General features: G+C 31.5%; 1 protein-coding gene across 1 annotated transcript; it reads left to right on the top strand.

Moving 5' to 3' along the window:
• Positions 1 to 463: 463 nt before the first annotated feature.
• Positions 464 to 15,800, top strand: LOC145304238 (facilitated trehalose transporter Tret1-like). Its single transcript, XM_080146085.1, has 8 exons — positions 464 to 644; positions 1,272 to 1,328; positions 7,644 to 7,742; positions 10,523 to 10,640; positions 11,728 to 11,836; positions 12,466 to 12,547; positions 12,869 to 12,979; positions 13,638 to 15,800. The coding sequence occupies exons 1-8, from the start codon at positions 514 to 516 to the stop codon at positions 13,678 to 13,680; spliced, it is 750 nt and encodes a 249-aa protein (XP_080002211.1). The 5' UTR covers positions 464 to 513; the 3' UTR covers positions 13,681 to 15,800.
• The last annotated feature ends 7,008 nt before the right edge of the window (positions 15,801 to 22,808 follow it).

The raw sequence follows: 22,808 nt of genomic DNA, 5'->3' as shown, positions 1-22,808 counted from the left end.
AGATATATGTGGATATATTGACGGGGGAAAACTTGTCATCAATTTAAATTGCTAATATGGACTTAACTTTATTGGTCAGTTCGTTTATCCAGTAGGAGGAAAGGGAATGGGGTAAAGGGGGTGAATACCATTATTTCAACCAGCTGTGAGCATCACTTTATCAGAGTACATGGAAATCTGGTGCAATGTCCAAATAATAATATATCGATTTAATTGAGGGAAGGAATTTGGGGTGGGGGGCGGAAGTCGAAATTCTACTTTTAAGTTTCATTTTAAACCGAAATATTTAGAAAAAAACTTTCGGTTGGTTAGGATCTGATAAGGTCAATTCTTTCTAGAGGAAATTGGGCGTTTTTAACACTCCCCCCCACTGAAATTATCTTAAGCTTTGCTAGAACTAAGAACCATAAGTCCTTTAAAACTCTTCTTATTAAAAAAAACATTTTTATTAAACAAAAGGAACCACCAAAACCTAAATCGACAAAGAACTGCGAGGCCAACTGCGGGACAGAAATGTTAAAAATCTGCAGACAGCTGTGTTCTAAACAGTTTCTGCGACCCTTCTCTATAGCTGGAGTTATTTACCTGCTGGTTCAGTGGACTGGCGTGTCGACTATGGTCTTCTATATGACTCATATATTTAGGTACAAGTTCTAGAAGAGTAGCAACTCTATAAAATAAAGGTTTCCTTTCCTGTCTACAGTATATCAATGAAAATCTTATTAAAACAAAATTCTTGTCAACTTGATAATGCTATACTGTACTATGAAAATAAACGGTCTTTGCTTTTAAATGTTTTTTGTATTTGATTTTTATCATTCAACTAAATTTAAAGGATCTAATGCAGTTCATGGTAGATTGTTCCTGGAAACGGTTATCTCTAAAAATCTATGAGTTTAAAGGCTGCTAAACGATAGACCTTATAGATTATGCTCTCACAAAATTTTAACAGACAAACGAAGGCCTATAAAAAATCTGGAATAAAATTTAATCAATAATGCACAGTTATCTCGCAGTACACATAAATGTACAAATAAGACCTATTTCACGTTGTTTCGTCACTGTAATTTTCACTGTGCATCATTGGGTCATGACTATCCCAGGTTATTTACAGGCCGTCCTATGCCGCTTAAAACAGTTTGCGTTTGTACGTTCATCCGCTTGACAGCTAGCAGCCTTTAAAGTTTACAAATTTATGGAGATAATCGTTAACAGAAACATTTTATCATGAACTGAACTAGATCCAATTTAAATTTTGAATATTTTTGTAGGGATTCAGGATCATCTATTGACGCTTCTATGGCGCCTGTTGTAGTCAATGGTATTAGGTAAGTTGCATATTATATCCTATTCTTAGGGGTGGGTCTTATAGAGACCCCCAACCTAAGGTGTCTTTTTTGCTTTTATTTTTTGTGTGATAGGTACAGTTTTAAATTATTGGTCAGCTCGTCCATTTAGTAGGAGTGGATGGTATGAGATAAATGGGGATATTGTTATTTTAGCCCGCTGCGAGTTTAACTTTATTAGAAAAAATTCTGGAACAACATCCAAAGTAATAACATATCGTAAAGTGATAGTGATAAAATTTATTATCCACCTTTCCTGGCATAATCCAAAAACTAGGTTTATTTTCTTGGTGCATTGTAAATACTAAATCACATTCTTATGCTGGGCCCTGTTATGTATGACAGATATCCTTATAATAACAGGATGTCTGGTTGTACAGCATGACTCTCAAAAAAGTATTTTTAAGCATCTGCAGCCCTTATTTCTCAATGAATTATAAAAAAATGCATATGTCCTTGTTCTCCATAGTATTCCACACAAGTAGATATAAAAATATTTTTTTTACCTCCATTAACACCGGAGATTTTTAGAGCTAAAGTTTTGAAAAAGTGACTGAGAAAAAGAATTTTTTTTTGTTTCTCTTATTTTTTGGATGGTTATATTATGTTTTTCTGGCAACTGAATAATGATACACAAAGAAAAACAAGTTAACTAATTATTTCTTTTTTATTCCACCAAAAAATATAAATTTTTAATGGCAAAAAATACTACTGAATGAATTGATTATTTGCAAATTTTAGGTTATTTATTAACCCTTATTTGAGAAAAGGATTAATTATGACAGTTGCTCCGCCCCCTTTTTTGACATCTCAATCACTTAATAGGGGGTTAATTAAGCTTTTTAGACTAAAAAATCATTATGTTTTAATTTTATTTTCTTTATAACTTTTTTGTTATTAAAGTTAGGATTGTGAAACAAAAACAATTTTCCTGCTATATTCATAAAGATTTATTTGGTTTTTTAATCTTAAACAATTTTGCCTAATAAGTAAGTTTTTCAAAATATCATTAAACTAAAAAGACTCAAAAAATATGTGTAAAAAAATGCTTTTTACTCAAAAACTAAATTTTTTATTTCATTTTTGTATAAAGTTTCTGCTAGTAACAAAAATAAAAGGATTTCTACCTTAATTTTGCTAAAAAAGTCGTTTCATGTTAAAAGTTACTTTTTCCTCAGTCACTTTTTCAAACTTTAGCTCTAAAAATCTCCGGTGTTAATGGAGGTAAAAAAAATATTTTTATATCTACTTATGTGGAATACTATGGAGAACAAGGACATATGCATTTTTTTATAATTCATTGAGAAATAAGGGCTGCAGATGCTTAAAAATACTTTTTTGAGGGTCATGCTGTATAAACAAAAGGATCTCGCTAATCGCTTAACCGCTATGGTTCTCCTTTACGGGGTAGCTTCTCAGATGTACTGGGAAGGTTTATCACTATTTTGGGAGGTTACAAATACCCTCTCAAGAGAAATCGCCCCTAAATACTTCCCCCCCCCACAAAAAAATATAATTAAAAAAAAAAACTGAAATTAAAAAATGGGGGTTGGTATTAGAACCCTCCAAAAATAAAAAAGTCCTTTCTCCAATTTTACTTTTTCTTTTTATATGTAAAAAAATGGGTTATCAAATTCAACTCCCATCCTCCGCAAGTGGCCTTAGAGGCCTCTAGAGGCGTAGCCGATAGTCTTATTTGAAATATCCTAAATATGCAAGCTAATTTGTTTTAATTATTTGCAATAACAAGAATAAGATACACTCGAACATAACACCTTCCACGACATTTTAATACCTATTTTAGGTTAGGTTTAGTTACAGGAACTGAATGGCCCCTCATGGGTTCAAGAGAATTTCACTATTTTCAAGTACACATCGAAATACCCTTGAGTTGAAAGCAATTAATATTTCAAATTTCAAAACTAGTAAAAATGTTAAACAGACCTCTGAGCTAAACTTCAAAACATGAAATTTAATTTTGAGATGAAATATATCAGAATAAATTTTAGATAAATTCGTGTGTCTAGGTTTGGTCAGGTTAGGTTTATTCATATTGGTTACATAGTAGTCCCGAAGGATTAGGACACCACAGGTATAAGTCCTAGATGTCAGGGGTTGACATGCATTTAGCACCCCTAGCAGAACTACATATATATCAATGTATAAAGTATGACAAATTGATATCCAGGTTATGCTCCTAAAACTTTTAGCGGGAAGAGGTCACTCTATAGTCGCAGGTTTATTACTGTCAATACTGAACCACATCCCAGAGTAACTTCTAAACCTGAAAATTAATTTGTAATTGGAATTATTCAATTTTGATGTGAAGGATAAAAGCTGTCTTAATTTTAATCAGAAGATTACAAGTGTTTAGGCAAGGGATCTTGAGGGATAAGACATTGGACAATAAATTGGTAAAAATATAATATTATTCAATGATGATAAATTTAGATCAAAAAACCTAAACAGTTAAACAGTTAGGACACTTCTAGTTTAGAGCAACCCAAAGATTTACATAGAGCTACATGGATATTAAACCAATTACAGTCCAAAATCCCCTCCCTACCAGAATATAGGCAGATTAGAATACTAGTGTAAAACTAAATCTTTAAAATGAAGCATTAGCAGAACTTATCTACAGATTTATTTCTGATGGTATGTCGGTTGATTGTTTGTTTAATATGATATGATATATTTTTGTAAAGACTGATGATTCATTGTCTGATTTTGTACAGAACATATTTTGTACATGTGGATTTTTTCAAATCTTAAAAATAGTTTTAAAAATGTATATACATTTACAAAAATGTACATACATTTACTAAAATGTAAATACATTTACTAAAATGTAAAAAAACAAACATATTTTTAAAACTTAACTTCTGAAAACAGTGTTTGTCCTTATATAGTATTTGCTAAATTTTGCGTACATTCTTAGACTACAAGGTCTTTGTCACCATACTAATAAAATTCCAATTTTATTCTTGCAGCCGCAACTAAGCCTTAAATTAAAACCCGTTAGGATGCACGAAAAGGTATTTGAAAAAAAGGATTGCCATATTTGGGTCAGGTTTAGACTTTAAACTGATTATTAAAAGTGTAAAAAGTCAATTTGATGTGTCTTACGGGCCGCTGATGACTTAAACATCTAGTTTATAGACAACAGGTTCTTTTGGGTTATATTGTATATCAAAATAAAATTTTATATTTTGTAAATTTGATTAACTTCCATTCATTCATTCAAAATATTTATAAAGGATTTGGAATTTTATCAGATGATTTTAGCTTGGTTTAATTATGTATTACTTGGATAGTAGTTCAGTCATTACAATAATATGAATTATGTATAAGTTACATAAAAGAGGGAAGTAATTTTCTAGTAAATCCCGTAAAGGTGTGTGTTATAAGGCCTAAAAATAGTAGTAGAATGATAAGGTGCTCTATATATTTGTATTCCCTATTGAATAGAACAATAGGGAAATTTTTTTTTTTTTTTTTGATAACCTTACCTGGAATATCTTTAAAAAATAAGAAATTTCTATCAAACGCTTTGTTTGGCTCAAACTGACAAAAAAAAAAAAAAATATAATTATAATAATAATGGTACAACTTCCTTTGTTTAATGGTATAGATTGTTCTTAACCTTTACCTTGTACCTATAGAAAACATTATTATTATAATTATATTTTTTTAAATTTTTGTCAGTTTGAGCCAAACAAAGCGTTTGATAGAAATTTCTTATTTTTTAAGATATTCCAGGTACGGTTATCAAAAAAAAAAAAAAAATTTCCCTATTGTTCTATTCAATAGGGAATACAAATATATAGAGCACCTTATCGTTCTACTACTATTTTTAGGCCTTATAACACACACCTTTACGGGATTTACTAGAAAATGACTTACCTCTTTATCAAAGTCATAATTAAATATATTATTTTAAATGATATTCATATTTAATCATTACCTAACGATGCGTGCAGAAACTCATAATTAATTATCATTGTATTATTCATGGGAATAACTAAAAAAAAATGTATTCTAAGGTCAGCATTTTACACCCTTAACGGTTGGGGGGGGGGGGGCGTTGAACGCCCCCCCATCCGGTTTTTTCTATCTCATTTTCTGTGTGTGAAAGATAAAGAGCCCAAACTGCGTGATTTTTTAAGTTTGGGTATGACACATAACTGAGAGTTGGAATTTTTTGAATATCTCCATCCTGGCGGGCACAGGATGCCAGCAAACCTGGCAGGGTCATCCAGGTAAAGAGCAAACATATTTTTTTGACTTAAACAAAGTATTTTATCTTGCCAAAATACTAAAATATCCTCTAGTAGTACATCCTTATATGAAATACAGGTGTTCAAGTCAATTTCAGGTTCCAGGTATGATCCTGCAGGTCCTGATCCTCCAGGTCTCCAGAAATCTTTAAAAGGCTCCTGTGGCCTCAATTTTTGACTTAGAGACTTCAAATTTTAAACTTAAGCTTTTCTTACATGTCTACATAACGTATTAAAATTTCATAAAGATCCACCGCCGTTTTCCCGCCGACCGCCGACTGCGGCGGCTGGCAGCTGCCAAGTACAGCTGCGGCCGCTGAAATTTATATTTTGACATTTCAAATATAAAATTTACATAAAGATAAACATTTTCTGCAAAAAAATTGTTCTTCTAGCTTCAAAAATAAGAAAATTACAGCCGTTTGAAATTTTTAAGTAAAAAAGGACCTAAAAACAAAGGTTGTAAATAAAAGGGTGAAGGAAGCGAAAATTGACTTTAAGTTACTTGAGGTCGGAAATTCATTATAACACAGGGGACTTGTACAAAAAAATTTAGCCCTCTAGCTCTAATAGGAACTGAGATAATATGGGGGGGCGTTAAACGCCCCCCCCCCCCCCGAATGATTAAGGTGCGGCAAGGGGCCCGACTGTTAAGGGTTAAATGAATATTTTATATGAATAACTGTTCCATGTCTTCGATATTTATAATGAATAGAACTCCAGCAATATTAAGGGATAAAAAAATGAACGAAAAATTAATATACTATCCCAATAAAAAAATTATCCCTTAAGTAGATTTATTATTTGTTGAAAAGTTTGGCTAAGCAAAGTTGAAATCGACTATTCAAAATTCGATAAAAGTACATCAATTTTTTGAGCCAACAAATATTATCTTTTTAAACTTTGGGTACCGGTGAACCTTACAGTCCATTGTCCCCTCTCTTCCTTTTTTAAATCCACATCATGTTATTAGTTCAATATGTTTTATCACAATTTTTAATGCAATGCATTACTTCTCTAAAAGAAGAGCCCCTAAATGCTAGGGGCGTAATGTTTATCAATACAGTAAGCTATACAAAAAAGTAAATAACAGTTATTTTTCTTTTTTTGTTTCTTCCTCAACTAAGGCTATAAATAAATAATTGCAATATAGTCAAACGTGTTCTTAAAGTCAAACTGTTATTAATTATTCAATAAGGAGGAACCTCATTAGTACAATTCACAAAAGAGTAAAGATGAATGACCAGGTAGCTTGTTCTGTTAAAATAGGGATCAGAAGTAGTCTAGTATAATCTTTATAAATATTTTAGTCTTGAACTAATAAATAAAATAACCAGTACGATTTCTTCTTATATTAGCAAAATTGGATATATTGACAGGGGAAAATTGTCGTTAATTTAGCCTGTTTTTTGTCAGTTCGTTGATCCAGTAGGAGAGGAGGGGATGGGGTAAAGGGGGTGGATTGGGTTTATCGTTATTTTAGCCATCTGTTAGTATTACTTTATTAGAAAATCTAGTGTAACTTCCAAGTAATAATGTATTGAATTTACCAAAGCTGCTTGAAATGTTAAGAATATATAAGGTTATATATCAAGGAATTAGATTGAGAATTGAAATATAGCAAAAGAGTAAAAGAGCTTGAGTTACAAAAATGCAGGAAGACACAGTCACTTATAGAGTAGATTTGTTACTACAAAATAAGTTAATAAAAACCATATTCTATTGTTTTCGAAGGTTGAAGTTGAAATACTCAAAATGACACATGTACTCTATACTATAATTAGGAAAGTACACTGCTTAGAAAAATAAAATTGTATTAAACTTAAAACAAAAAAAATTATTGTTTTATCTTTTAAAAAACATATTTTAAATTGACACATACTTTTCAAAACAACCACTATGGAAGACGAAAATATTAATAATAGTTTTTGAGATATTTTTTTTTTATGTAAAAGCAACATTTCCTTGTATGAATAGTCTAAATGTGTTAAACATTAATAGATACTTATTGTATATTTAGAGTTGTTGCTGCCTGTTTCTCATCCGTGGCTTTGTGTTTTGTGCCTAGAAAACATATTTTCTGTGCCTCTGCGCTCATTATTGCTGTTTCTGCTTTCAGGTAAACAATTAAGGTATTGATGTACCTGGCCCAAGTGTTGGAAACCTTTTCCGTCTGCTACCAAATTGGTATCTGCTCTTTTGTAGTGACTAAGCTGTGTTACTATTTCCGGCGTTATTGGCTGATATTCAAAAACCGCATTTAAAATCTGGCACATCGGCCCAACCCTGTGGGTAAAATTACATATAGCTCGCAGCCCTCTATTATTTTAATAGGTAAACTATAGCAGTAATCGATATGTTGCTCTGTAGTGTCAAATTATAGCGACATATAGGCACATTAAGTGCTAATAACTGCACTGTTAATTGGTAAATATATAAATCACTGTCATTAAATTGTTTCTTGATGTTTTATTTCTCTCATATGTATAAGCATTCTAAAAACAAGAACAACAAACTCCATAAAAGTGAATCTTAAAAAATCAGACAGTCAGACATACAAACATTAACAATTAATATTCAACATTATTTATAAGTCTGAATGAAATTCCCAATGTCAAAAGATGCCTAACATGGACATTCTCATATTGTTAAGGCTTGATTAAAAGAGATGCGGTTTTAGTAAACACCATATCGTCCTAAAATAAAAAATTAAAACCCACTTAGATTTAAAAAAACAATTTAAAAAAGAAGATTGCCATATTTGGGTCATTTCTAGACTTCCAACTTACTTTACAATTGTAAATGTTAATTTTTCTGAGACTTACATGCGGCTGGTGCGCGGCTGTCGAGCCCTGGCAATGAGAACCTTTTTATTGTAAATTACAATCATTACAACAAAACTGTATCATGAGAAATACAGACACAAATGGATAAATAAATAATATGTCTTTTTTAGTAAGTGGTTTATTAAGTAATATTTTTATCATCTAATCATTCCTAATGTTCAGAAAGACAACAATTTTTGAGACCATTTTTAAGAGTCCTTGAGATTTAACTTCAATGACTATTAACGGCCCAAACAGTGGAACTTATAGATTATGTTCGCACAATGCGTATTTTTCCTCATTGGAGCTTTCCCTGTGCATCATTGGATCTTAGATATTCCAGATTCTTTATAGGCCTTATTATGCAGCTTAATACGCTCTGTGGGCATGACATGTACTTTCAGTAGTTTGGCAGTAAGCAACCTTTAAAGATAATAGATTTTTGGAGGTAATCGTTACCAAGAATATTTTACGATGAACTGCACTAGATCCAAAAATTTTGTGGAAAAGGTAAAAACTAAATGCCTTTTTTTAAAACAAGGCATAAAAATATGCTGCTGTCTATTTATTTATTCCATATTCTTACAAAATTACCTAGTATTACACAAAGCTCCTTTATATAATTATGACAGCTTTTAAGTAGTAGAAAATTATAGGTTTATGATATATTGACAGTTAAAATATTGCTAACTTACATTGAAAATTACTTTATTGCAACTTGAATACTATATGTATTTTTATAAATTATTAAGGAGAAAAATAAATAATAAATAAATAAAAAATAGATCTTGAAGTAGTTATCGAAATCTTAAGCTGCAAACCAAACAGCCCTACTTCTATATATAAAAGAATGAACAACTGAATTATAATATATCATACCTAAAATGCCTCAACCAGTGTTACCTCGACTTTTTCCTGACAAATAATCCTAAGCCTTTTATTCCACTATACCAGACAGAAAAAAGGCTAAATTTCATTTTTTCAAATAAACTGTTAAATAGCTTTATACTAAATTTCTTACTTAAGGTAACATAAATAGTAAGGTTTTTTTTTGTCTCAAGTTTAAGATTTCTATAAATACAGAACCGATTGAGTTCTCATTTTAAGGGAAGCTTTTCATATGTCCTGGGATGGTTTTAGGCTATTCAACTAATCAAACATGATATCAGTCTTGGTATAGTTTTACGCTATTTTCCTTTCCCCTTCGCAAGTATATCCCCTAGATGCTAGGGGCGCATCCACTTGTTATATATAAAGCTGTATCAGGAAAGAAATTCAATCAGTATTGAAATAGAAATCAGGTGTAGATGTTAAAAAGCATAGAAAAATTGTTAGTTTACTTGTAAGGTAGAATTTTTATATGTATAGTTTTTTTTATTAATTTGCTTAAAACAAGCGGATGCGCCCTTGAATCTAGAATCTAGGGACTCTGAATTCTAAAAGGAAACAAGGGGCCAAAAATAGCCTAAGACCAACCAAAGGATTAAATCAACAATTAAAATAGCTTAGAACCATCACGGGTTCTTTATAAAGCTTCCTTATAAAGAACAGCTCAATCAGTTTAGTAGTTATTGAAGTTAAGCTAAAGACAAAATCCTACTACTCTATAAGATAGTATACTCATTTTCGCCATCCCAGTTCTAATTTACATATTCTATGTTGTATAGAAAAATTAAATGTGTGTGTAGAGAAGAAAAATGACTTGTATAACACAATTTATATTTAGAACGTTGCTACTCTTCTAGTCATAATATCTGTTTGTTTATATTTACCCATTTTTCTATTATTCTATTAATTTAATATCCAATGGATAAGTTGGAATTTTGGTGTTTAAGTTTGAATAAACAATGTGTGATTAGGTTTCCGCAGGGGTTAGTCACCCTACAGGGGCTAGAGCATGGAGGCTATAGAGTAGAATTCTATAAAATCTTCTTAGTTAGACCAGGTTATAATAAGATTTATATTTACCCAAGCAAATTTTAGTTTCTTTCAGATGTACTTGGAACGATTTTAATTACGCGTTTAGATTCGCTGCTAGTATCACAAAATATAAATTGTTCTTGTTTTATTTTAGTTTAGCGGTGTCTGTGAAATATCTTGATTCCTCTGCATTACCTCTGGCAGCCATGATCTCCATGTTTATTGGACATTCTCTAGGAGTTGTACCTGTCTGCCAGCTTATAGCTTCAGAGGTGAGAAAACTTGAGGCGGTTTCCCTCAAAGTGTTTAGTCGAGCACAGAAACTAATTTCCATATTCTAAAAATAATGTAAATAAGGGGGGAGGGTATAGGTTTAATTTTTGTTTGATTATTACTTTAGGTTAGAGACCCCATTTAAAACAACTGACACAAAAATCGGGAATAAATATATTTTTCCTTAGTATATTATAAAGAAAATACAATTACACACAAACACACACACATACTTTAGTGCTCTATAGTTGTATAGTTGCATGGCTGTCATGATTGACGAGCAGGCCTGGAAATACACAGCAGTGCCCTGGGTTGGGAAATATGTCGCGGCATTCTACACTTTCCTGATTAATCACTTAACAAATTGAGATCCTGTGTTACAAATAAAGGACATCTTATATCTTACATAGATTGTCATAAAACAAAAGAGAAAGGCTATTTAATAGATTACCTAACTAATCAAGTTTCTCAATGGATAAGTTAATAGAAAATAAATCAATGTTCTTCAAATTTATGATAAACAAATTAGCGTTATTGTAAAATAACATTATTTTGGAAAGATTGAAAAAAAAATCAAATAAAAAATAAATAAAAAATAGTGGACATGCATAATTCAGAGTCATTTACGTTACTGATACACCCTCAGTATCTTTTATAGTGGGTTGTCTAAAATCCACAAGCAGGCGTAATAGCTAAGTAATATATTTGTATTAAATTTAACAGACAGTTTGTAAATACTATAAATGTAAATTTCTATATGAAAGATCACAGATTTTTCAATTTTTGTTAATGAAAAACATACCTATAAACTAACTCTGCGGGGGTAAATAAGTTAAACTGGCATGTCATAAGTAATGGACAAACAAACGAAGACTAACCCTCCTTCCTTTTTAATTCATTTAATTATAAGAATTAAGGAGGGAGGGGGATCGATGCTCAACTAGGAACTACAGAAATAACATGTTTTTCATAATGAATTTCTTTTTTTTTTGATCATCTTACCAGTAAAATGCAAATATTTTATCTCATATCTAACTTATTATATCTATTTGTTTTGTATTTGTATCATCTGTATTCTGTGTGCAGGTGTTCCCTATGTCCTGTCGCTCCCTGGGGACTGGTCTCTGCGTTTCTATTGCCACAGTTTCCAACGCTTTAAATGCTCAACTTTACCATGTCATCCTGCAATACCTAGGTAATTAATATTATTTATAACTTTTGTTTCATATTTATATTTTGGCAAGTGCCGTCAGTCTGTCTGTAATGGATAGCTTTGATAGTAATTTTATACATGAAAGAATCAAGTAAACTTTGTATAAACACTATTATCAGTTTAATCCCAAAAGAAAAGCAACTCTATAAACATCATGGATCTATCAGGGATAAGACAATAATTTAAATAATGATGTAGTTTATTGTGCGCAAAAGTTTTGAAAATCGGACCATAACCAAAGATATGTGGAAATCAGTTTAAAGAAATAAAAGCAGCTAAAAAGCTGCTTTAAAGCAGTCTGACTCCACTGAATGTTATATACTGAAATATGCTTCATAAGGTTGAAAATTTTGACAAGGAAAATAAGAGGTCTAAATTTAATAGCAGCTGAGTAAATCTCAATTCCCCCAGTTACAGTTACAGACTGACTGACGGACGGACATCTCGAATTATATATAACTTGGCTAGGCAAAATTGCCTTTCTAAAGATTAAAACTATTGGTTGAAACGTTTGGATATTCAACTTGACGAATCAACCAATATCAAAAGTTAAAACAACGAATAAGAAAACTTGATTTTATATCTAAGATGTATTGAAATATATATTTCAGGTTTCTTTGGTACATTCTGCTGCTACGGTGGGATTGCTGTTTTCATGGCAATCTATGGTTGGATTATTATCCCTGATACAAGGTGACAAATGTATATACTTCTTATAAAAGTAACATATAACATTATAAAAGATGTTTATCTATGTGTCTGTCCGTCTGTCTGTATGTATATGGTTCTACTTTATTGTTGAGCTTCTTTTCTCATACGCCTTATGATATAAATTACCCGGCCAAGCTAAGCTTATTAAATGCTGACTCATCATACTAATAAAATGAAAATTAACTAACTTTTTATACTCAATTCTGTATACATAACTGGCTGGATTGTTCCTCCTTAGTTTTCCTATTGGCTGGTTTAGAGAGTATGCATCTAGATATTTTATATTTATTTATTATTTTTTAGGAATATGTCATTGGCAAAGATAGAACGAACATTGTGCGCCCAGGATGGCAATCAGACTGGCAATACCCAGCCTGGCATCAGTATTATTGGCAATATAATGCCAAACAACAGGAAATATTTACTAATGATGATTAAATTTCGAGTACGAAAGTTTAGGCTTTAAAATAATTAGAATTAGAATTAAAACAAACAAAAAATACAAACAGTTGTTTTAGACTTGAATAGACTTCTGACCTTTCCTTCTTGGTCCCCTTTACTGTTTCCTAAAGTAACAGGATGTCTGTGTGTTTGTGTGTGGTTATTTTTTTTTGTGGGGGGGGGGGGGGTACCACCAACCTCCCTAGAAAAATAATAATAAATCGAAATTTTTATTTTAAGTATAGAGACTCCTACGTAACATTGCGAGGTATCGTATAAAGAGACTCTTACGCAACATATCGTAGAAACTTGATCGCAACAAAAAACCTAACATTTAAAGTGCCACTAGAGGCTTCTAGGGGCGTAGCCGCTAGTTATTGATAAAATGACAGCAAGTACCATTACTATTTCAAACTTGTAAACAGTCCTTCTAAGTAAAAGTCAAATATGTACTTTCAGTAATGCCAAGACAAAGATTAAAATATGTCATCTATGACCCCTCATATGTCATCCATTAAGTCGACATAAACTATTGAAATTTCAAGTCACAAGAATGTTGCTTAGTTATATCGTTTTTTAAAACCTTTGTTTTCTTTATAATCCCAAGTAAATATAACCTGTGATTCACTAGACCTACAAGTAGAGAAGACTCCGGGCTACCCAAACCTACCTAACCCAACAAGCCCCTACAGCACTACCCCACTCTCTGGCCTTCGAGTGCCGCCACCCATTCTGGTGGAGGGAGAGGCTAGTTTGCTGCAAAGTGAAAATAATTCTCTTTGATCTGAAAATTGTATTGAAAATTTATGATTGCTGAAATGGCCATGTATGCAAGGGCATAGGAGGATATTGGCAATGGGACAATAAAATTTCCGATGCTCATAGTTTATACTAATTCTAATAATAATAAGGACTAAAATCAAATGTATTGATGTATGCAATAGGCTTTTAACAGTACATTAATTCATAAATTATATTTTAAGTGATATATGCCTACACCCCCCTTGTGCACGCTCCTACATGTATGTATGTATGTATGAGTTTGTATGCATGTATGTGAGTATGTATGTATATTGAATGTATATGTATGTATACTACATTATACATGTAAGATCGAATGTATGTTAGTAATTTTTTTGTATCTAATGCTAAATATCAAGATTGCAACAGTCAATATAGAGAGAGTCATCTACAAATATATCTATGAGTAGATGCTCATTGGTCTGCAGAATCTCATACTATTATTTAGTTGTCTGCCTGTAATAGAAGCTAAGTAAATAATCACATTTTACAGTCAATGTGTCTTAAGGAACTATACTATATTACTAACGAAAATTACTAATTGATGAATTTAAAACACTTAATTAAACTTCTAATTGATATTATTCATGCATAATTTGAAGAAAAACTAAACATAGCCAAAAATTGACGAAAAAAGGCTTTTTAGATACAAAAGAATTTATCAAAGCAATGGATTTTATTACTTGGATCTTACACCAGGTTATTATGTACTTTTTATAAAGTAGTACTTGTAGCTGGTTAAAATAACGACTTCCTCCACCTTTTCCCCCATGCGCCCACTGGCCAATAAGTGACATCCATGTTAGCAACTTAAAATGACGACAAATTTTCCCATCTAATAATATCCAAGTATATTTTAAATCCATTATTTTAGCAAAGCTATGCTATATACAGAGGAAGCTGTTCTTGTTTTACTTTTTAAGTATATCTGCAGCAGTCATACAGTATTCAAACTCATGCATACATAATTCAAAGCCATAACAGCACGCACACCTTTTTGCAAGAAAACATTTTTTAAACATTTACTTTTGTTAGTTTGTCTATTGGCTGAACTTTTTAAAATTTAAATCGGAATGCCTGATTTCACCCATTTCACAACAGAAATAGAATAATATGGAAAATTTCAATACTGGTTTTTGTAATAATCAATTAATTTAAAATCATTGAAAGCAAGGGAATTTTGTAAAATATCAAACCATGCCAGTGAGGATCATGCTTACAATAATTTGAAATTTTATCTAATAAAGAAACATGAAAATGAATTTATTTATCCTATGCTGTCTGTATTCTCTATATGACAACTTTAGATTCAAGAACATGAATATTTTTAGTAGAGATACTACTCTAGAAGTGTTCTTGTATGTCTGTATTACTAGGGACATCCCATAGCCTAACAATAGCGCTCTCAAAGCTCAATGAAAGTAAGTTAAACTGTATATGACGAGCCAAATTATGTTGTACCTCTTGCTATGTTTATATATTTTGGGTATACATAGACTTCCAAGGGTGGGAATTTACCCCTTTCAAACAATCATTTTACCCCCTCCAAATATAAGAAAATATTAGATTATTTCGCTCAAACTTTTGAAACTTTTCATTTTACCCACATCGAAATAAAAAGCTTGGACGTCCCTTTATGCATGTTTGGAGTATTATATCATAAACCTTTTTCTCTTTTTTTTCTCATTCTCATTTCTTTGACTCTTTTGCTTATAATTTCAAACAGAATTGCTTCTATTGGATTTATTCGGTCTTGTTAACATATTTAAGCCAGTAAAAACAGAAATAAACACTCTTGCAAATTAACAACTTTGCTTCTATTTGACGTCATCATCCTTGTTTTATTTTTTTATTTTTGGCTTTGTTTTTCTCAAGCTAACCTTAATAATTTAATATAAGATACTAATTTATAATTAATGTTCATGTTATACTTTATTACAGTTTTATTGTAATATGTAATGTAATATTATTTAAATAAATACTAATAAACATATTTGCAATAATTGTTAGGTTTTAATTGTTTTACTGTATGTTAGCCCGATACTGTTGTCTGGTCTATTACATAAATCCCCTTTCTTTTGAAAGAAGGGTCTAGTTATTCGTTTGTTTATTACTTTAGGTCAGATTAGGTTGTGTTGGGTAGTACCTAAGGGTTAGGTTTCCGTAGGTATATGTCCCGCATGGTTAGGGTCTCCCGCAGGGAGAGGCAAAGAGAAAAAACTCCTTTTCCAATTTACCTTAAATACTCTGACCCTACGTTGTTAAAATTATTTAACTGTTATATATGCATACATCGTAACAGATGCCATTCTCGTACCTAAAATTTGCAAAACTTCGTTACCCTTGAAAAAAGTGAAATATCGCAACAAATGCAATTCTTTATGTTGATGGGAGGATGATTGCATGTAAGGTTGTATGTAGTAATGTTTTGTAAGAGTTTATAAGGTAAAAGGAAGAATATTGTACAATAAGAAATTTTTTGGCACATAACCACATGTGCAATAATAATACCAATTTTCCTAAGGATTTTTGTCTTAGAAGATTATAAATAAAAGGTTGAGTGGAGGATATAATTCGCCTACAACTTTGAGCCATTAAATCCTATGAATTAAAGTAGTAAAATTATCTTTTGCTTTGTTTTCTATTAAGATCTCAGTAACCACTCAACAAATTGAGTTATCAATTTAAGTAAGCTTTAAATTGGTCCTCATGTGGTTTCAAGCTATTTTCTGCCACCTTATTTTCGAGTACAGAGCTCCAGATGCTATGGCCATGGCCTTTATTCTAACTATAACAATTCTCGAGTAGAATGAATGTTAGAGCACGCACAAAACTAAGATAAAAACGTCAGTATCCTCCTTAGTTACAACTATTTCCGTCAATATCCTTTCACCTTTATATGTTTAAGTATCACGTTGTATTACAGACAGTTTTCCGCGGATAGTAAAATATAATATAAACATAGGAATGGTTTTAGTTTTGATCCTAAGGCCAGGGTCAATATAACAGGGATGAATTCTACAAGTTTTTCATTATATATCTTTAAAAATTGTCTGTAATAGAAAAAGATGATTTTTCAGTGTAACTAAGAATCTTTTAAATCCAGCGAAAATTGGTCGGATTCGAAGCCATGTTTAAAAAAAATACTCATTACTTCTGGTGTCAATAATATAATATTTGATTTTTATAAATCATTATATTAATTTGGAACTTTTGTTGTTGTTCATTTAAAATATCTACAATTTTAATGGCAGTTTGAATAGTTATAATAAATGGCTTTAACGACATTGGCAATTTGTTCACATATCCTCTAGCTACTTTTTAACGAACTTTTCAAGTATTTTTATTGTTAAATATTTTTGGGCCTTTTCCTAAAATTGCCTGCCCCCCCCCCCCCACTTATTTTTAAAAATAACAAGAGGGGATAGTATTTTATCTACACTTATCTCATTTAGAGGGTAAATAATCCTACGCGGCTATCCATAAATTACCTAACCTAACCAGACATGAATGAAGAAATAAACAAACAAGCAAAAAACTCACAACCCCCACCACCTCTCCCTTATCATCTCAACTATTTTAAGATAAGGGGGTGGGGGGGGGGGGGGTGGGATATTTCCTAAATTTTTTATGTAAGAAGGGTTTAAAACAGATTGAGCTGGCATCACTGTGGACAATGTCTCATTTGCATGGTGATGTAAATCCGCGTATTGATTGCCTGCCAGCCATAGCTACTACTACCCTGTCAGTCAGTTAGCAAAGCCTCCCTGAAAATAAGAGAAATATATTCATTCAACCATTTTGAAAGAAATGGTTAATACAAACAGGGACAAACACCAAATTGTGTCCAAAATTATCCATGGGACGTCATAAAAATGAGGGATTATCCATCTCTTTTTTAGGGGTTTTCTTTCCCACTTCTCCACTCATCTCCCTCATTTTTATGACGTCACATGGATCATTTTTTACAAATAGGAAATAAACGACACAATTATCAACCCTCAATTACTATGTTTGACGTATGTGTTAAATTCTGCTATTTTTAGAGGCAAAGCCACTCTATAATTCATAATTCTTATAATTTAGTCCGTCCGTCAAAATATGGGGGAAATGTGATTTACTCGGCAGCTTATTAAAAAAAGCCTGTTACTTTTATATAAGAATGTATCCGCCAACTTTGACAGGGTTCTACTATACTGGCCGCCAGATTATGGACAAAATTTTACCGCTCATATGTTTTTACGTCCCCATGTAAAAATATACATAAATTACATAGAACAGGGCTAATGGTATTACTCTAGTGTCCTTTCATTTAAGCCCAGATTTAATAAACAATTACCCGTACTTTTGCAATTTACTTGGTATCCTTTAGTCGTAGGCGAGGTGATGGATTCGAATCTAGGCCCAAACCGCTCCATAAAAGATGTAAAAATTGTATCTACTTCTACTATTTCAGCTTCAGCTACATTAACTTGAAAATAACAATATATCAAAGATGAAAATTGTTGCTTTTATAAAAGCTTTCCCTTGGTTTCCAGCATATTTTTCCAAGTATGAAAGAACACCACTATTTTTGGCCTTATCCTTATACTCATACTAATACGCTTTTTGGTATGTTACAACTTAGCAAAGCTACTCTTTTTTTCTATAGTCCAGTCACACGTCTGAACTTGATTTTACTCTACATGATTTGATACATTTATTTTTATATCAATAATTTAAATTTGCATACGCCTGGCATTAGCGGCAAAAAGATATGTAAAAAGTAACATATAGCCAAGATATCTTGAAAAGAGTTCGTAATGTTTGAAAAGGGATAGTTATAAACCTTCTCAGGAAAAATGAGAAGTTACAACGTAAACGGATACAATATTGGTTCAGCTTATAGTGAGATCCTTCGGTCAAAAGGTCACACAGTCAGACACGCACATAACCAAACACAGACCAATAGACATCCTTTTACTTTTATATAAGGATATCATAAAATTTATCATTAGAGACATATTATTGATATATTTTTAGTTTATTTCTATCCCTGAAAAAAATGTTGGCATTCTATCAGTATGCAGTTTTAACTGTGGCGTAACACGTAGCGCACCCGTTCGTGTTGGGAAGATGAAAGGTTTGAATCTCGGTCAAAACTGTATCATAAAAATGATATCTATTTCAGATGTGCGATATCAATAGTAATAGTAGGGGGAATTGCCTTAGACTAAAACAGGAGCAACTCATTAAAAGGCACAATTAGAAATTCCAAACCAAGGGTTGGTTGTCTGAATGACGTTTGACGATATAACCATTAACTATGCACAGCATTAAACAAGGATTAGTTCAGAGATACACTATATAATATCTTGAATTTTATTCCGTCCTGATGATATTATAATTAAACACATGTGATAACCTAATAAAATCAATATTTTAATACAAGGATAATTACAGGAAAAGAGAATTATAATCTTCAAATTGATGAAAAACCTAACATGAATGAATACCACTGCCTGTCTCAGACAGAATGTTGTGTGTCTCGCCAATAATGTTTGCCAACTTACTACATTTCTATGGTTACATACTACGGAATAAAAGTGCATAATTTTGGCTAAAATTGTACAAATAACGCTAAATAATAGGGCCCATGAGTTGAATTGCTGTACCCTGACTAAGCATTGAACTCCTAATGCAACCTTATTAGTTCAAAGATTTGTCAGCTTGTCACTGCAAAATTAGGTATCAATCAAGAATCAATCAGATTGTATATTGGTGTATACTTATATATACTTTTTTTATGATCATACGCGCAACACATTAAATTGAACCACGATAAATTCTAGGTTTTTTTTGTCTTTTTATTGAGATATTTTCAAACTAAATTGATGAAGGAGTGGGCAGAAAACAAGAATTTCTACATAAACAAAACATCTATATCAAGTAGACAATTTAAAATTCTATTTTGTTTCTTTAAAAGAAAACTCACCACGCGAAGAAAATAAGATATTAATGATTGATATCTGACAAGGGTAATTAGTTGGTTAAATTAAACTATAATTTTTACATAATAAAAATCACACTGTACAGAAATACCATGTTCCTTAGAGCATTACTACTGGAAATACGGGCAAAATATGTATTCTCGTATTCATTCGAATCCGGTGGATAGGAACCGGTTCTCATCCATACGAAAAAAAACTATGTCTAGCATTGTATTATATCTAGCTTTCTACGAATATAAAATGTACAATCATAAGATTAAAACCAGATTTTTTAGCCCCGAGGTGCCGAAGGTACGGGCTAAAAAAACTGGTTTTAATCTTATAATTGTACATTCTATATCTGCGGGAAGCTGTTTATAATACGAGAAATAACTATTCTAAAATAGTAAACGAGAAAATTATGTTCCTATATTTTTTTAGGTTCCATTTCTCTTGGAAGTATGGAGTAACCCTTCCTCAAAATGGTTACAAACCTATGAGAAGCTTTACTGCAATAGAGAACCATATTTATTCAGCGGCTAGCGAGATCCTTCGTTACAAACAGAAAAACATTCTGTCACTATTATACAAGGTTTATTTTTTAGATAGATACTTTATCAATTAGAATTGCCTTTTTTAGCTCATAGTGGATACAAGACAAGGGTTTTGTGTGTAATTTGGGAATCATTTTATACACAGCTTTCCTCATCTTTTTAGTTGGGCTCATCAAACAATACAATTTGTATTTTGGTATATTTCTTGTAAGCTAAAGTTATATACTTTTTGTATTTATTTTTGTTGTAAATTTTCTGAATCTTATAATCTTAGCAAAGTAGATAAAGTATTCTATGAATTGTAGATGGTGTAAATCAACATAAAGTTATCACAAACTTGATAAGATATTGAAATTTTACTATGGCATGTTTGTTCTGTAAAAAATCTTTTTGCCCAGTTGTAACTTCTAATGTTGAATCAAATTGTAAAATTGGCGTTGGGACATAAGACCCAATTATAAAACACCTGAAGACTTAGTAGACAAAAGACCAAATTGACAAAAGACCAAATGGACAAAAGACCAAATGGACAAATGACCTAATAGGACAAAACACACACACACAATGTCAGTCTGTCAGTTTGTCTGAGTTAAGCTTTCAATAATAAACAAAGATACCCTATTTGTAAATTAGATTTATTGGTTGACAAATTTGAACACTAAAAGTATTTAATTTCTAATAAATAGTTTATGTTTTTTTTTTAAGGAAACGAGTGAGAGAAGAACAAAATTTTGGGAACAGTTATGGTTGGCAATCCAATTTCTCTACCCTCCCTTCTACTTACAGATATAATTATCATGTTTCAGTATAAAAAGCCTACTGGGTATTACTCAATTGTTTACTGCAGAATAAAAAGCATTGTTTACATGATTGTAAACAAAGTATACTGGTCGTGCGTGGAAACCATGGAGGGAGGGACTGTGAATTTAATTGGTATCCAAAGTTTTGATATATTTTCATCTCATTCGCTTTCATCAAATAATTTAATATTGAGTACTTTTATTGAATTGTGATTCCAAACTGGTAATGTTCACTAAATCAATAATTTTAATCTACAGAAGGAATAATTTTGTTTATCATCATTAAGGCTGTATATCTTTTTACTGTTCATTTTGTTCCTTAAGATTTATATGCTAACCCAATTATATACTCATAAAAACGCATGCTTTATAAGACAATAACGACCAAAAGTGGCAAAGGGAATGGCTATTTTTTTTAAAAGAAAAAGATATTATTATTTTTTTCTTTGTATAATTCGAAAAAATTAGGAGAACAAAGAATTCTAAATGAATTTAAAAAATATTTAATGGCCAACAAAATTTATATGATACAGAATATATACATTACGTAGTGTCACACCGAAGACATTTAAATTGACTTTAAGAGTCAATGTGCATAAAAAGAACAAAATATACATATATCTGACAAAATTTAACATTCATCTGAACAATTATACTATTTCCTAACAAAAATTGCAAACAAACATTCACACAAAAACGCACATACAAACATTCACACATCCACAAAAACTAAACCCATACACAAACATGAAAAACCAACTCTGAAAAAGTTTTGTTGGTGTGTTTTATCAATTAGTTTTCCTGCTTGGTGTTTATTTATAAAACTGACGAAGCCCATTTTGTTCCGAATTTGTATCACTTTTGAAAAGTGGGACTCCAGTTGCGTCATATTTTTCTTTCCCGAAAAAGGGAAGGGGGGAAGAAAAAAGAGATGAGAGAAAAGGGGGTTTTCCCCATCTCTTTTGAAGAGATTTTCTTCCCCCCTTCCCTTTTTCGGGAAAGAAAAATATGACGTAACTGGAGTCGCACTGGAACAAAATGGGCTTCGTCATAAAACTGAATAAACCTGCATCCAGGAATGATGTATCAGAAATAAGACATATTATTACAAACTATATTTAAAATATAGAAGATTTAGATGCATGCTATCTAAATCAGCCAATGGGAAAGCAGTGCAGGAACAAATCGACCATATTACGAAAACAGTAAAAGTTTCGAACTATGACGTCAGAAAAAATTAACAATTAACCAATAAGAGGCCGCTATATATTTTGCCACAGTGAATACTGGCTTCTTATTGGTTGATTGTTATTTTTTTCTGACGTCATAGTTCGACACTTTCACTGTTTTCCCACATTACTTGTTGGAAAGTGTGCAGATTTTGATGCTAAGGGCATTTATTTTTTTCTTCATTTTATCTGTATAGTGAACCATTATAGTCAATTTTTTCGGAAAAAGCATTGTATTTGTAACTTATATTGTGCTATAATTTCTTCGCTCGTATTATCGGAATGACTCGTATACAACTAATTATAAATAAACAAAAAGGAACAGTCTGCTATGAATATCTTTTTAAGCTTGACTGATTTTGATGCCAGATTGACCATTTAAATCTTCTATAACTATTACTATATTTGTATAAAAGTGTCCTGAAGATGTTCTATGATCTCAAAGGATA

The sequence above is a fragment of the Acartia tonsa genome, chromosome 2, assembly GCF_053477335.1.
Source record: "Acartia tonsa isolate MP-2025a chromosome 2, ASM5347733v1, whole genome shotgun sequence".
Taxonomy (NCBI): domain Eukaryota; kingdom Metazoa; phylum Arthropoda; class Copepoda; order Calanoida; family Acartiidae; genus Acartia; species Acartia tonsa.
The sequence above is the reverse complement of the archived record's forward strand: the minus strand, read 5'-3'. Positions and strand labels throughout refer to the sequence as shown.

Excerpts from the sequence above, each read along its gene's own strand:
- LOC145304238 (XM_080146085.1), top strand. The coding sequence starts at position 514 with ATGTTAAAAATCTGCAGACAGCTGTGTTCTAAACAGTTTCTGCGACCC. Across the intron at positions 7,743-10,522 it reads ATTGCTGTTTCTGCTTTCAG|TTTAGCGGTGTCTGTGAAAT; the intron begins GTAAACAATTAA and ends GTTTTATTTTAG. Across the intron at positions 11,837-12,465 it reads TGTCATCCTGCAATACCTAG|GTTTCTTTGGTACATTCTGC; the intron begins GTAATTAATATT and ends TATATATTTCAG.